The sequence below is a fragment of the Thamnophis sirtalis genome, unplaced genomic scaffold (assembly GCF_051295495.1).
Source record: "Thamnophis sirtalis isolate CommonGarterSnake01/CBP01778 unplaced genomic scaffold, rThaSir2_p1.2 scaffold_8, whole genome shotgun sequence".
NCBI classification, from domain to species: Eukaryota; Metazoa; Chordata; class Lepidosauria; order Squamata; family Natricidae; genus Thamnophis; species Thamnophis sirtalis.
This window is the reverse complement of record NW_028261388.1, coordinates 71,123,833-71,140,212: the sequence shown is the minus strand read 5'-3', so window position 1 is coordinate 71,140,212 and position 16,380 is coordinate 71,123,833. Positions and strand designations below refer to the sequence as shown.

At 40.4% G+C, this 16,380-nt stretch overlaps 1 protein-coding gene across 1 annotated transcript; it reads right to left on the bottom strand.

Annotated features, from left to right (window-relative positions):
- Positions 1-12,857: 12,857 nt before the first annotated feature.
- Positions 12,858-13,325, bottom strand: SCP2D1 (SCP2 sterol binding domain containing 1). Its single transcript, XM_014067926.2, has one exon. It carries the CDS (start codon positions 13,323-13,325, stop codon positions 12,858-12,860), a length of 468 nt encoding a protein of 155 aa, XP_013923401.2.
- Positions 13,326-16,380: the final 3,055 nt, after the last annotated feature.

Here is a 16,380-nt window from a genome sequence, read left to right as displayed (position 1 = left end):
GTTAGGTTTAGGGTTAGGTTTAGGGTTAGGTTTAGGGTTAGGTTTAGGGTTAGGTTTAGGGTACTGAGTGCTTGGGAATGCACGGATTTGCCCTCCGTGATTATGTCATCGCGGTAGGGTCGAGTTTTTCCTTAGCGCTTCGAACGGCGTGAATTAGTCTTCACGCTTATGTCTCCGCGGATAAGGGCTTTGCGGATTTGTGGTGGAACCCTGTTGTTCTACAGAATTTCATCCTTGTTTTTCTATTATCATTCCATTGCATTGTCAGTTTTATTGGGCTTCTCCTCATTATGCCATTGAAGATATTGAATGGTTCAGATGACACACAGTTAAAACTGACCTTTATCTGACCATAAGCATATAGTGTCAGAAATTCTTCCTTTTACATTCTTCAAAGCTTTTTTAAAAATGTTTTTAACTCAATAACTAATACAAATAATTGCACCTATGATCATGATATTGCAACCTCTTTAACTAATCCTCATCAAGATAATTCCTCTTTAAATTCATCTACTTTGTTTGAATTGTTCCCTTGTCTTTAAACTTAGCTAGGTACAAGAAATGTTTTTAAAATTTGTATCAAAATGCTATAAGGTGTTAAGCTTATGGCAAGGTAAAAAGAGAAGAGTCTGTGTTATACTTCTCCCAATTCCATAATTTTAAAAGTGTGATTGCCTTTTGCCTTACCATTGGTCCATTCCTGCAGCAGGAGATTCCCTGTATGTAGTTTGTATGCTCAGTCATGGCACCAGACATGCCAATTGATAAAACATATTTATATAAGATCTTGTCAGTTAGTCACCCAGTGAACTGTGCCCCAAAGTGAATAAGATGTCTCACTTATAGCCGGTGTGAATTTGAGCAATGACAAGGATTGTTCTTCTTAGGGAACAGAGCAGGAACAGCTGGAAAATCTTTCCATAGTTTAAAACTAATAAACTACATACTGAAAAGAAGAATGACTCTGAACTTAACATTGATTCCTTCAGAAAAAAAGGAAAATTACACATAAAAATTATTAATATCTATAAATATTCTGTGCAGTGTCTAGCTTTCCTATCTTATGAACCTCGTAAGGGAGCAGGCAGTATGCAAATGTTTAAATAAGTACTGGTAATAAATTAGCAAGGATTTGCAGCACTTCTAATACAAACCTGAAAAACTACTTTAGAGTCGGTTGGATGTGCAAGCCCCAGTTATTGACAGAGTAGCTACACAGTCCCAGGAAATAGCAATAGCAATAGCAATAGCAGTAGACTTATATACCGCTTCATAGGCCTTTCAGGCCTCTCTAAGCGGTTTACAGAGAGTCAGCATATTGCCCCCAACAATCTGGGTCCTCATTTTACCCACCTCGGAAGGATGGAAGGCTGAGTCAACCCTGAGCCGGTGAGATTTGAACCGCTGACCTGCTGATCTAGCAGTAGCCTGCAGTGCTGCATTTAACCACTGCGCCACCTTGGCTCTTGGAAAACATGCTGCGTAAAAGAGGTGCTACCAGCTCGTGTTCCCATACATTCTGAAGCATGTGGCTGTGCCTTTCAATACAGTGCCTGGTTAGCTGGACTTTTAGGATAGGAAACTAGCTGTTACCTGAAGAATGGTGATAGAAGAAAGAGGGGTAGCGAGGGTGGGAGAGAGGACTGGAGGGAGGGGGAGCAGGAAGGGAGGGAGTGTATCGAGAGAGAGGAGTGGTAGAGGGGGAGGGGAAGTAGGGTAGAGGGGAATGATGGAGGGAAGAAGGGAAGTTGGAGGGGGGGCGAAAGAAAGGGTGTATGGAGGGTCGAAGAGGTACATTGGGTTTCTATTTTGGGGGGTATTGCCGACAAGAGGAATGGCTGTGTTTATTGTTTAATGTTATATGGCCCCGGTTATGCACAGTATATATGTGACTGTACGAAAATGAAATGGAAAATAAAAACACATTTAAAGTTGAAAGAATGGTGAAGAGGACCATCGGTTCTTATCTTTTGAGTTTTGTTCTTGTATAATGTGGCGAGGTCAGAAGATTTGATCAAGTGAACATTTTATTTCTAGCTTGAAATAAAATGCACTTCCAGTTTGTGTATGCCTAGTTGCCAAATCTAACTAAATAATCCCAGAGGATTTTGCTCCCAATAAAATATATGCATATAACAAATGTATATGTGTTGTTGCTGTATCATCATCATCATCGTCATCATCATAATCGTCATCATTATCTTCATCATCGTCATCATCATTATAACCTTTGCAATGATGACGACGACGATGATGATGATGATACAGCAACAACACATATACATTTGTTATTGAAGCTTAGGAAGCATAATCTTCCAAGCTGGTCCAATAGCAGTTAGACTTATATACTGCTTCATAGGGCTTTCAGCCCTCTCTAAGCGGTTTACAGAGTCAGCATATTGCCCCCAACAACAATCCGGGTCCTCATTTTACCCACCTCGGAAGGATGGAAGGCTGAGTCAACCCTGAGCCGGTGAGATTTGAACAGCCGAACTGCAGAACTGCAGTCAGCTGAAGTAGCCTGCAGTGCTGCATTTAACCACTGCGCCATCTCGGTCCAGTGTAGGTTAGTAGATAAATATTTTATTTCCCAGTCTAGGGCTGAAAGGCAAAGAGAGGCCCAAAGTCACCCAGCCAGCTTTCATGACTAAGGAGGAAATACAGGTAATTCTTGCTTAATTATGGTAATTGGGACTGGCAACCCTGTAAGCAGATCTGTCACAAAGCATGATGTCATATGTCAATGCTAATTTACAACGACAGCTATGGCAGTTATGGTTGCCAGTTAAGTGAATCCCTTGTCATTAGTCAACATCACATGATCTTCATTTGCGACTTCCTGCTGGCTTCCCCATTGACTTTGCTTGTCAAGTGGCAATGAAGATTGCAGATGGCAACCATGGGACACTGAATATGGGATGTTGTGACCTTCTGAGAAGCAAAGTCAATGGGGAAGCCAGATTCACTTAACCAGGTTACTAACTTGATAACTGCAATGATTCGCTTAAAAATTGTGGCAGGAAAGATCATAAAATGGGGCAGAAGTATGATTGCTTTTCCAACTGAAATTTTGGGTTCAATTGTAGTTGTAAGTCAAGACTACTTCTATACAACATTGGTCAGATATGTACTCCAGAAAGAGCAGGACTAAGATAAAAATTAACTGAATACAGAATATAGAATAACAGAGTTGGAAGGAATGTTATTATAATTGGAAGGAACTGAATGGATAAATGGTGATTAACATTGTCTATAAAACATGGCAAAACACACACAAATACCTCCCCTTTTAACAGAAACAACAAATGGGGAAAAAACAGAACAGAGTTGGGATGTGGAGAAGGAAGAGTTGTATTTACAAGAATAATTGAAATGAGGGAATGAAAGAAGGGAAGGCAGAGAGATTGTGGAAAACTCCAGACAATTGGGGCTGAGTTCAGCAATCATAATTTTTTTTATAAAACTCTCTGAGTTCAGTGACTCTTATTCATACAACGAGAGGATTTCTGGAAATACCTAGGCATCATAAATTCCTAAAACAGTTGTCTCCAATTGAAGGGGGGATGATATGTTAGTTTCACATTCACTCCTTCACCCTCTGGTACCTGAAAAGGAAGTCTTCGGGAAAATTATGGAATTACGGATAGAGAAATCTTTCTAAAATCTTTCCTCTCAATGAGGCTGTACAGGAATGTAAGAATTTCCCACTTCAAAGGCAATTTATTTGAGGGAGAAACCTTATTTGCGCTTTAACGCTGGCTAATCACAATACATTTTAAATTAGTCCTAAAAATATCAATTTGGTACTCGTGTGTAAAACACAATATTTATAAAGCTAAATCCAACCATGTAATTAAAGCTGTGTGTCATTAACACTTGCAAATGAGCTGGAAACTTACAAAAATGCAGTACTAAATTTATGGTTTGTACTGCATTAACAAGTTACTAGAGAATAGTTCAGGCTTTTATGTATATGTGACCATAGAAAGCTAAAAATCCAAAGGCAGCGAAAACTTTAATATTACAGCATTTTTCCTGAATGTGAATTCATTGATTAAATGATTAAAAACTGCTTTTCTCTTTCACATCTTACATCATATCATAATGGAAGGGGTTCTATAGCCATACATATATTAAAGGAACAAAAAGATAACATAGTGAGAGAACCAAAAAAAGCAGAAACAACAAGTTGGCTTTTTAATTAATCTCAAACTGTTGGGAAGTTACATGGTATAAATTAACAATTAAATGTATAAGCAATCCATCTAGCTCTACAACAAAAAAAGTAACATTATCAACAGACTTATAAAAAGAACTCCAGAAATGTGGACTTGTTCCTCTGTGTTGAAAAAGATAATTAAAATATTAATGAACAATATATATTGGAAGCTCACTTCTGCAAATACCATGCAAGTCTCATGTTGTATACTTCATTTCACTGATTCATCTCTTGCAAAGAATCTGTTAGCTACTCTTTCTTCATTCCCATTTGTTGATAACTTTCTTGAGAAACTTGGAAAAGCCTAAGGGATTGATTTCAGCCTTTTGAGGAAGGCCAGGAGAAGCAAGTATGGCTGGGATCTCAAGAATACCACTTTATTGTCATGTAGGGTATAATAACGGAACTTTGAAAGCCTGTCCAAATGTTTTTCTGACTCCGCTGATGTTAGCAAAATCAAGGTCTGAGTTTCTTTCTCATGTTTGCTTCCACCTCTGGAATATGTAATTGCTAGTATAAGTTCCTCTTTAGTGGTTCTTTCACTCCAAGATCATCTTTAAATCCCTTCACTTCACACCTCTGCAGGGAGGAAATCACCAAGTGGGTCCACTCCATGGATTAATGGATTGGGAGAATTTGATCTGACAGGTAGTTCTAATTATTTCCTGGTTAGTCTTTGCCAATAGGTGGTGACTAGGGCTCTCGATGAAATCGTGCAACCTGTTTCTTTGTGCCAATCCCATGATGTGTTTTTGTTTACTCAAGAACTTTGGGAGGTGAAACAACAGAAATAATGCCCTGGAGCCCCGTGGAAAAAGTCCAAAAGTGAACTTGATCGAGCACAAGTACAAACTTAATTCTGAGCTTTTGTTATATTAATAAAGGAGCCAAAACACCAATACTTCTCCTTTATGGGCTGTTTGACTGTCAGTTATTCCCTCATGGGGAAGGACGAATAGATGTTTGACACCCGATTGTGCAATATTTTACCAACCAAATTGCTCAGATTCCCAGAAATCGTGAGTCCTGTGCAAAATCTATGTGGTAACTTTGGCATTACTTAACTCTGTTATGAGGGACTCTCTTGGTTTGTGGACTCCAAGAAATAGGGTTCCACCACAAAACCGCGGTGGACAAAAGCGCGCTCGATGAAAGCGCGTACGTGACGTCATCACAGCACGACGAAAACATCGCGATGTGAGCGGTAAATTTAAAATTAAAGTGAAAACCTTACCCTAACCCCCCCAAACCTAACCCTAAACCTAACCCTAAACCTAACCCTAAACCTAACCGTTAACCTATCGCTAAACCTAACGCTAACCCTTAACCTAACGCTAAACCTAACCCTAACGCTAAACCTAACCCTAACGCTAAACCTAACCCTAACGCTTAACGTAACCCTAACCCTAACCCTAACCCTAAACCTAACCCTTACCTTTATGTGAATCGGCTTGCTTTAATTTTATTTTAATTTTAATTTAATTTTTTTTAAAAAATTTTCATCGCGCTGCTGATGACGTCAGGTACGCGCTTTCGTCGAGCGCGCTTTTGTTGACCGTGGTTTTGACGGGTCACGAGAAATAGACTACTCTCTGGTATAATCTCTACCTTGGGAGTGGGGAGCCCTCCTGTCTCATCTGCAAAGCTGAGTGTATGTGTGTGTGAGATGAATGCAAGATATTATCAATGCCACTTTTCTAGAAAGGGTGATTTGAACAGCTCTAAAGAAGTATGGTGTATTCCACGCTTAAGAGGGCTGTCCTGGATCCAACAGTTTATGGACACACATGGCAGGGATTCAATTTTTTGCATGCTGAACTGGCATTAATGCCGGCAGCAACCCACCCCTGGATTGTGTTTGTGTGTAATCAGAAAATCTTTCTATCCCCATTATTTATAGCCAATCTAAAAAAATTCCTATGATCATAACATATTTTTAAGCATCTCTCAGTACATGGTCTTGCAACAGAGAAAAATACAACTATATAATCAAAACATTTTAAAGCTACATTAAATCCTTCATCTTGTCATCTAGTATTTATAAAAATGACAGCACAATTACCAAATCATTCACACAATACACAAGAATAATTTGTAATGGGGAATGAGGGTGGTTTTAAACTTTGCAAAGGAAATTCGCTGTCCCCCTAGCTTCTGTTTCAGTTTACTATTAAATCTACATGCACTTCATTCAGTGTCTTTTGAACTTCTGTGTTTTCAAAATTAAATGTGGAAATACACTTTATTCTTACTTTACTTACACCTATCCTCCGGGAGCTGCACAGGCTGCCTGTTGATCTCCAAGTGCGCTTCAAGGTGCTACTTGTCACCTACAAAGCCCTGCATGGTATTGGATCTGGGTACTTGAGAGACCGCCTACTGCCAATTACCTCCACTAGGCCGATACGATCCCATAGATTAGGCCTCCTCCGAATTCCATCAGCTGGCCAATGTCGGCTGGCAACTACCCGGAGGAGAGCCTTCTCGGTGGCTGCTCCGACCCTCTGGAACGAACTCCCCGTGGAGATTCGTACCCTCACCACCCTCCAGGCCTTCCGTGTAGCCCTTAAGTCCTGGCTGTCCTGACAGGCCTGGGGCTAAAGATTTTAACCCCACTCGAATTGTATGACTGTTGTGTTTTTAATGATGTATTGTTTTTCATGTTTGTGACTTGTTTGTCCTCCTTCCCCTTGAGTTGTGAGCCGCCCTGAGTCCCCCCAGGGAAAAGGGCGGCATATAAATAAAGCATCTCAATCTCTCAATCTCTCAATCTCAACTTTCTTTCACATTTTAGAGTGCCATTGTTTGGGAACCCAGTTTAAATAAGAGGAATCATTCTGATCTGAAGGTAAGTCATTCTCCTGCTTCTCTAGAAGCAGGAACAATTTGTAATGAAGTATCTGTCTGATCTCTAACATTAACAATATTTTAATTATTCTTGCAGAGGTACAGTAGGCAACTTCCACTGAAAAAATTAAAATTTTTTAAAATACTTGGAAATTTTAATTCACTAAATTAATCCATATTATCAAGACCAACAATACTTTGAGAATTTTAACCTACATGAATGTGTATGAAAATTTGAAATAAAATCAGTAGTCTATCAAGGAGTTAACTCCATATTTTATATTCTCAAGAAATAACCAGGGTGGAAACTGTGGGGCAAATTAATGTCATGATACATGAGATATTATTTCCCTTTATTCATCATTTCCCTTTGTTTGTTATTATAATTTTTGTTTTTATTTTTGCAGATTGTTCTCTGCCTGCCTTCTGGTTTTGATGCACCATATGTTCAAAATTCTGTATTTAGAGAAACAAGCCCATAAAGTGTTCTCATGAAAATATCAAATGCTGCTTGGAATTATAGACCCAAGAAAGCTTCAACCACTGCTATTTGCCTTTTCCATGAAATATTATTAGCTTTGAATTTCAGAAACAAAATAAAAGCCAAGGACACCATCTGGTGCCTTTTAAAAGTGACAAAATAGGAAAATAATAATAGACGCTTTGTGCAATGCACTGTTTTGCATTGGTTTAAGCTCAAGAATTTGGAGCAGTTACTATGACCTTGTTGTCAAAGCACATTCAATCTTTGCAGCTGAACATTTATGCTGTCAGCAACTGATTCATTGGGAGCCAATTGTTTCATAAGGTACTGTGGAATTTTTAGCTTTACCAGGTACATTATTTATTATTTATTTGATTTATATCTATCTTTCTCCCAGAAACCCAAGGGCCTTCTCCACTGTGGTATTCTTGTTCAAAACTCTCCTTATTATTTCTGTAAGCTGTGTTCCATCGTGGCACGACAAAACCGCGCTCGACTAAAGCACGCCCGATTAAACCGCGTCGATGACGTCATCAACAGGGCGACAACAGCGAACGTGGAGAAAGAAGGGCGCTTTAAATAGCGTTTTGAAAGCAAGCCAATTCAAGTTAAGGTAAGGGTTAGGTTTAGGGTTAGCTTTAGGGTTAGCTTTAGGGTTAGGTTAAGGGTTAGGGTTAGGGTTAGGGTTACGTTAAGGGTTAGGGTTAGGGTTAGGGTTAGGTTAAGGGTTAGGATTAGGTTTAGGGTTAGCTTAAGGGTTAGGTTTAGGGTTAGGTTTAGGGTTAGATTAAGGGTTAGGGTTAGGGTTAGGGTTAGGATTAGGTTTAGGGGGGTTAGGTTTAGGGGTTAATTTTAGGTTTAGCGTTTACAGCGTGCTTCTGTCTCCGCGCTGTTGTCGCCCTGTGATGATGTCAGCTACGCAGTTTCGTCGAGTGCCCTTTAGTCGAACGCGGTTTTGTGGTGGAACCGTGTTCCATGCATCTATTCACGTTTCACCAGCCTTTTGTTGTCATTTTTGTCAACACATTTGCTATTCTGCTTCTTGTAAATTTCATGTATCCATGTAGTTTCATCTCATTTAATCTGTTATATACCCCAATTCGGGAAATATTTCATTAATAGTTTGTAACTATAGGAGATCCTCACTTAACAATAGTACTTGGGGTGGGGATTTCTATCACTGTGCGATGCTAGATTACATTACTGCATCCTGAAAACAATCCTGACAGTCCCCATTGGGTTGTTAAGAGCGGGTTGTGGGTTGGAGCAGCTTTCTTGTACTAGATCCCTGCTTTATGGGGACCCACAATTGAATTGAATTGAATTGATTATATTTCTATGCCGCCCTTTTCCCTGAGGGGACTCAGGGCGGCTCACAACTCAAGTCAGGGGGCGGGGGTAGGGGATACAAATAGGGCGAAAAAGACATGGACAGACAATACCACAATTTAAAAGCAGCTTAACATACACACCATTCGAGCGGGGACAGGAACTCATCAGCCCCAGGCCTGTCGGAACAGCCAGGTTTTGGGGGCTTTGCAGAAAGCCTGGAGGGTGGTGAGAGTCCGAATCTCCACGGGGAGCTCGTTCCAGAGGGCTGGAGCAGCCACAGAGAAGGCCCTCCTCCGGGTGGTCGCCAATCGGCATTGGCCAGTGGATGGAATTCAGAGGAGGCCTAGTCTGTGGGATCTAATCGGTCTGTTGGAGGTAATTGGCAGCAGGCGGTCTCTCAAGTACCCAGGTCCAATACCATGAAGGCTTTCTTTTTTCCATTCTCCTTCTTAACATATGAATATAGGTACTGGCAGAGATTAACATCAGCATGGCCATGGTATCATTACTATGTTGATGATACCCAAATGTAGATCGCTATCCCTGGTCACCCAGATGACATTGTCAAGGTTCTTTTCTAGTGTTGGGTGGCTGTGGGGATCTGGATGGGGAAGAACAGGCTTTGGCTTAACTCTTCCAAGATTGAGTGTCTATTTGATTTGGTCCAAGAGTCCTAGAACTGGAAATTCTACTATTGACCTGTTCTGAGCAGAGCCACACTGCACAATTCAGATTCAGTGCACAAGTTGGGAATCCTCCTGGATTCACAGCTCCTGCTGGAAAAGCAGGTGGCACCTATGGCTAGGGGGTATGGCAGAGGAGCACTTGTCACAGTTACTCATGCCTTAGTCACTCCCAATTGGGAATACCTTGTAGATCACCTGAAAGATTTAACTGGTCTAGAACACGAAAGTATGAGTACAGTAGTTATGGACATTCCTCATCATGCCCTTTTACTCCAATTTACTCCCTTTAGATGAACTGGCTTCCAATAGGTTTCTGCTATAACTAAAAATACTGGTGATCACCCATAAAGCCCTACATGGCATAAAACTGGATTATTTGGGGGGGGGGGTCAACTACTTTCAAGTATCAGGTTATTTCTCACTCAGCAAAGAGGAATCCTCCCGGTTATATCACTGAAACAATTATATTTAATCACTGAAACAATTACACTTGTAAGACCTCAGAGGCATGTCTTCTTGGTGGTGGCCCCATTTTTTAAAATGATCTGTTCCAACAATATACAGTAGACATCAAATCCTGCAGACCTTTAGAAAGTGAGTCAAAATTGGTCGCTCTTTTCAGGTTAAACTGGGTGGAATTCCAATTGGACGGACAGAACAATTTTTAGTCTGGATGCAGTGGTGGGTTTCAAAAATTGTTCGAACCTACTCTGTGGGTGTGGCCTCCTTTGTGGGAGTGGCTTGCCACCCATGTGACCGGATGAGAGTGGCTTGCCACCCATGTGACCGGATATGAAGATGACGACACTTGTCAGAACCACCTTAAATTACCTCACACACAGCACAGGCATGCATAAGAATATGATGTAAACTTGTTTTTTAAAAGGCATCTTTGGTTTGCGTTAAAACAACTTCAACACACGCAATGTTCTGATTGCACCACAAACGCAGAAGTCATCCTTTCCTTTCACAGAGGCACTGAGTTTTATAAATATGAGCATGATAGTGTAGAATAATCATATCCAAGGACCAGTGGTGGGTTTCAAAACATTTTGGAACCTCTTCTGTAGGTGTGGTCTGCTTTCCGGGTCCACTGGTGGAACCTCTTCTAACCGGTTCGGTAGATTTGATGAACCGGTTCTACCGAATAGGTGTGAACTGGTAGGAACCCACCTCTGTCTGGATGTCAATTTACTGGTCTAATGAGTTTTAATGCACTGTATTATTTTTGTTTATTTATATCCTGCCTTTATTATTTTTACAAATAAATCAAGGTGGTGAACATATCCAAAATACCTTCCTCCTCCTATTATCCCCACAACAACCCTGTGGGGTGAGTTGGACTGAATTTTCCTTATATTTACCTTATGTTGCATAAGCTACAGAAGTTTTTTTCCTTGTACACCACCTAGAGCAGTGTTTCTCAACCTTGGCTACTTGAAGATGTCTGGACTCCAACTCCCAGAATTCCCCAGCCAGCATTCGCTGGCTGGGGAATTCTGGGAGTTGGAGTCCAGACATCTTCAAGTAGCCAAGGTTGAGAAACACTGACCTAGAGTCATGTGGTTTGAGTTGGACAGCCATATAATTAGAAACAGAATAATAAATAATTTGATTGATATATAGATAAAACAGAGAAGTAATAATATATTAACCTGTCAGTCTGGTGATACTTTCGAGACCCATCTTAACACACAAATATTAGGTGCTACTAAAAATTGAAAAGCCATTTTTTCTGATGTGCTCGGGATTTGTTTTGAACTAGTATTCAAGGACATCTTCAGATCAGTGGTGGGTTTCTACCAGTTCGGATCGGTTCGGCTCTGACTGCAAGCCGAGAGCAAACCAGTTCTCTGTTTCCGTGAAAGTGGGCCCGCCCCCCACCCCCCGAGTTATACTGACCTTTATTTTTGCTTCCGAAGCCCAGCTGATCAGTGGCAGCAGATTGAATTACTGCCCCTCAGCTGTTTTCCTTGCTCCTTTCCTTGTTTGCAACGCGGACGTTCAATTTTTGCTAAACTGTGCATGTGCGCATAGCACACATAAAGTTTCCAAGTTTCCAAGTTTAATAAAATTTGTATGCCGCCCACTCCCATTGGGACTCTGGGCAGCTCACAACAAGACAAAGAAACATTTAAAATTTAAAAGTAAAAATACAATATTAAAATATCACATCATCCATTCCATCTTAGCGGGGCTGGACATCAATCAACAGCCACAGGCCTGCCGGAACAGCCAGGTCTTGACGGCTTTACGGAAGGCCGGGAGAGTGGTTAGGATCCGGATCTCGGCGGGTAATCGTTCCACAGGGCCGGCGCAGCAACAGAGAAGGCCCTCCCCCGGGGAGTCGCCAGCTGGCATTGTCCGGCTGACGGCACCCGGAGGAGGCCCAACCTGCAATCTTGTTGGTCGTTGGGAGGTAAGTGGCAGGAGGTGGTCTCTCAGGTAGTCAGGTCCTAAACCATGTAGGGCTTTAAAAGTAACGACTAGCACCTTGAAGTGCATCCAGAGACCAATGGGGAGCCAGTGCAGCTCGGGGAGGATAGGTGTAACATGGGTGTATCTAGATACACCCCATATCGCTCGCGCGGCTGCATTCTGGACCAGCTGTAAAGCGAACCACTTGTTCAGCCGGTAGGAACCCACCGCTGCGTTAGATATATAAACAAACCATAGCCAAGCTCCATAAATTATATTATATTATAAATCTGGGATGCCTTTTTGTATGCTCTTATCCTTTTATATATACCCATTTGATGTGAACTTTTCTCCATTCCAAGGCCCGAATTGTAATGTCAGTTTCTCATATACTCATAATGTCTTAATTTCCCCCCCAAAAAAATTATATTGAGAGTACAAAGAAGAGAACTCAGATTTCGGATTTCCTCATTGTAATTTCTTCATAGTTTTTCTGTATGGTACAAGAGGCACGAAAGTGTACTCACTCTCTCACTTGTGTATGAAAGATATATATACACACACGTACACATAAAGAGAATAAACAATGGGGATTTTCTCCAGCACATCATGACTACTCATGACTGAGCTGCACCTTCCCTGCTGCTGAAACAATGGCATGTCTTAAAAGGTGAATTTGTGAGGAAAAAAAATTAGTATACTATTTATCAGTCTGATAACACTAGAGAGTTCAAATATCTTTAAAGGAAACGTAAACTTGAACAGTTATGTTTTCCACTAAAATACTCCGCATTTTAATCTCGTCCTCCTCTATAACCAACATCTTGACTAAAGAGAAAAAGAGAGCTGTAATTGCCAGGAAGGAAGGACTTCAGATCTTTGCATACTCTTTGAGAATCATCTCCAGTTTCTGACCGAGTAGAATATTGCCCTTCACCTTCACTTTCCCAAACAGAAAAGCCTTCTGTGGCTTTATCTTGCCCAAAGCGAGCTCCATGAAATCATGTTCAGAGAGAATAAAAACTGTGTTGGCAGGCTCGTGAGATGCTCCTGGATAGACCTGACCGGAACCAGACTTCAAATCCAGGGTCCACTGGGCCACCACCTTTCCTCCATTCATGATGTCCCACTGAAAGACAGCATTCACCTTTTTCACAAGTTGACTGCCAACACCTTTGATACGGCGCCCAATTTGCTCAAAAATAAGATCACTCTGGAGCCCAGGGCCTTTGGTTGAAGCATTTCTAGATGTCATCAGAGGTTCATACAAATCTGAAACAGCAGTTTGTTCACTTGTATTGATTTTCATTTGAAGACATTTCAGTCTTTCTTTCCACATCTTCTTTTATAAATGTTTGGAGAAGGAGCAATTGTTATCTCACTTTGTATACAAGAGCTAGGGTGTTACCATACCTCTTTTCACAAACAGTATTTACATTTCAGTAATAAAATGAAGTAGAAATCATTGTTGGGTGGACACATTGTGTAATCAGATATGACAGCCAGTCAGCATTAAGTTTTAGTTGGTTTGTATGCTGTAATCTCATTGGTGGATATACTTTATTGTGACAGGCAAGCTTTCTTATAGTTAAAGGCTGTGGGTGTGTGCTGCTTTGGTGTACATAAGGTGTACATAGACAGTGCGCCTACATTTTTTTTAATGAAGAAAATTTTGTCATGCATTTTATCTACATACTCTTTGACTTTTCTTGAAGAATTTCAATTATATGAAGCCTGGGATTTGGCAAAAATAGTATTTATGTAGAAACAAAAAATGTTTTGCTCTTTAACATTAAGGAAAGGAAGCAAGTTATGCACTCCTTATTCATCTTTAAAAAATATCTTCATACGTTAAGAATGATAGAATGGAACAATGTGTTTTGGTATGGTCTAAATTTAGTAATATGATTAAGGTTTGAACTGATTTCATATTGATATTATTTAATTTATTTGCAAGACCATCCAACTCCAGATGACTTTGGGAGGCAAGCAGAAATAGAAATGGGGAAGACAAAAGGCGATCAACAAAAGAAATGTTAAACTCAGAGGGAAAATCTCACATTTTTCTAAAAATCACATTTTCAAAGAGTCAAAAAGCCTGAGAAAAGAGCCAGATCCTAAAGGTTCATTGAAAGAAGAGCAGAGTGGGGATGCTTTGGATTTCAGGGGATATGATCCCAGAAGGCAGGCTCCACAGAGACCTTCTTGGATGAAATGTACAGGACCCAGAATATGCCAATTCTGAGCACATGGGATGGGCAGAATCCATGGGCAGATGATGCCTCAAATAATTAGCATGTAAGGCTTTATAGGTGGTAATTAGCACTTTGAAGTGCACCCAAAGCTTTTTGGTAACCAGTGCAGCCTTATGGGCATACTAAGCTCTGCATAATGTTGCATTTTGAGCCAGCCGCACAAGTGACTGTGTGGAGGTCCAGTTCAGAAACAGTTCAAATTGTGCACAACATAAATCTGTGCAAACACCCTCCTGGCTACGTCTTCCTCTTGCTCTTTGAGACACCTTAGAGCAGGGGGTGTCAAACTCACGGCCCGGGGGCTGAATCTGCCCTGCGGGGTACTTAGATCCAGTCTGCGGGACTGCCCTGGAAACAGCAAAGGACTGGCCCACGGTGCTTCTGCCAGCGAAAACAGGCTCCCAAGCTATGTTTTCAGCTACCCCAGCCTCCTGCAAACCTCTGCCAGCAAAAATGGAGGGCCACACATGGAGTCCGGGGGCCCATTTTCACTGGCAGAGCATTCGGGCCACCACATGAATGATGTTGAGTTGGTCATGCCCATCTTGGCAATGACCACCTTGGCCTCCGGAGGTCAAACAGAACACTGATGCGGCCTTCAATGAAATCAAATTTGACACCCTAGCCTTAAGCCTAGGAACCCCCCCCCCCCAGTTTGCATACCAATCTCAAATGAGGAAATGCAAAATTGTTTAGAACTGTAGGTAGAAAGTCCGCAGACAATGATTCTCCCAGTTTTCATGCTTAGCCCCTCACTCTTGCTTAGAGTTAAAGCTGATTGTTTCTTCCCCCATTCAAATGCCAATAGCCTCGAAGTTATAGATATGATTTGGAATGCCAGAGAGTGAGATATGCAGGTGGGTACCATTAGTGTACTGACACCTGACCTTGACAGCAATATATGATCTCATCCAGGAGTATATAAGAGAAATGGAGTAAACTTTCGAAACAAATTACTAACTTAAGAAGTGCAGCAGCAGAAAAAAGACGACAGTTGATGGATCTGGCTATTTCTGTCTGTTTCACCACTGTGTCTCTTTCCTAAGTCTAAAATTTCCCAGCATAGAAAGATCTACATAGAATATATATTTAAATGATATTTTAAATGTAATTTATCAGCAAAGGTATATTACGTATTCAAAATATGTTTCTTATCTTGAAATACAAGTCGTTAAATGCATCTTGAGGCAAAAGTTATTTGGATGGACTCTTGTGACGAGCCTAATGACAGAGAGTGGAAGTGTGACCTTCCTCCCACACTTGGGCATACCAGGGGTTGTGACTTTAAGTATATACCTCCCACCCTGGCTGGCTGATAAAAGGAGTCGTTCTCTGTAGCTCAAATGGTTAACTCCTTGCCTGGGAGGCAATAGAGCACAGGTTCGAATCCCAGTAAGGATATGGCTAGCTGATGAGAGCTAAATAGCTTGAAATAGATCTATACTAGTCTTCCTTTATTTATTTATCAGCACAAATAAAAAACACAAATATAACAAAGGCAACAGTAAAAATATTGGGTTTCTGTCTGGATGGACTCTTGTGACGAGCCTAATGACAGAGAGTGGAAGTGTGACCTTCCTCCCACACTTGGGCATACCAGGGGTTGTGACTTTAAGTATATATATATATATATATATATATATATATATATATATATATATATATATATATATATATATATATATATATATATATATATATATATATATATAGTGACTATTTAGAATATTTTGTTGAAAAATGAAGGAATAAGATTTCTGTTTGAATGTATGATGTACAAGGATAATAATGAACATAAGCATACCCGATAGTTGATTGGTAGAATTATGCATAATTGAAAATAGTGATATACAAATATAAATGGTTGGTAATTTTTCTTTTCTTTCACATTGGGATTATATAAAGGTATACTGTTATCAAATAGACAATCAAGAATGTAAGGGAATTATGATTTATTGGAAAAAATAATAATACTAATTGTAATTGAACATATACTGTACAATGAAAGTGAGGTATTTAGTTATACTAGATGAAAAATCTGTGATGGTAAATGTTATTCGAGAATATGGATGTAAAAACACTCGTAACCAAACGACATGCTGTATGTGATGATGCTTTTTTTTTGTCTCTTTTGTTTTT

What these genes read in the sequence shown, in the direction of transcription:
- SCP2D1 (XM_014067926.2), bottom strand. Translation starts at nt 13,325, where the DNA reads ATGTGGAAAGAAAGACTGAAATGTCTTCAAATGAAAATCAATACAAGT.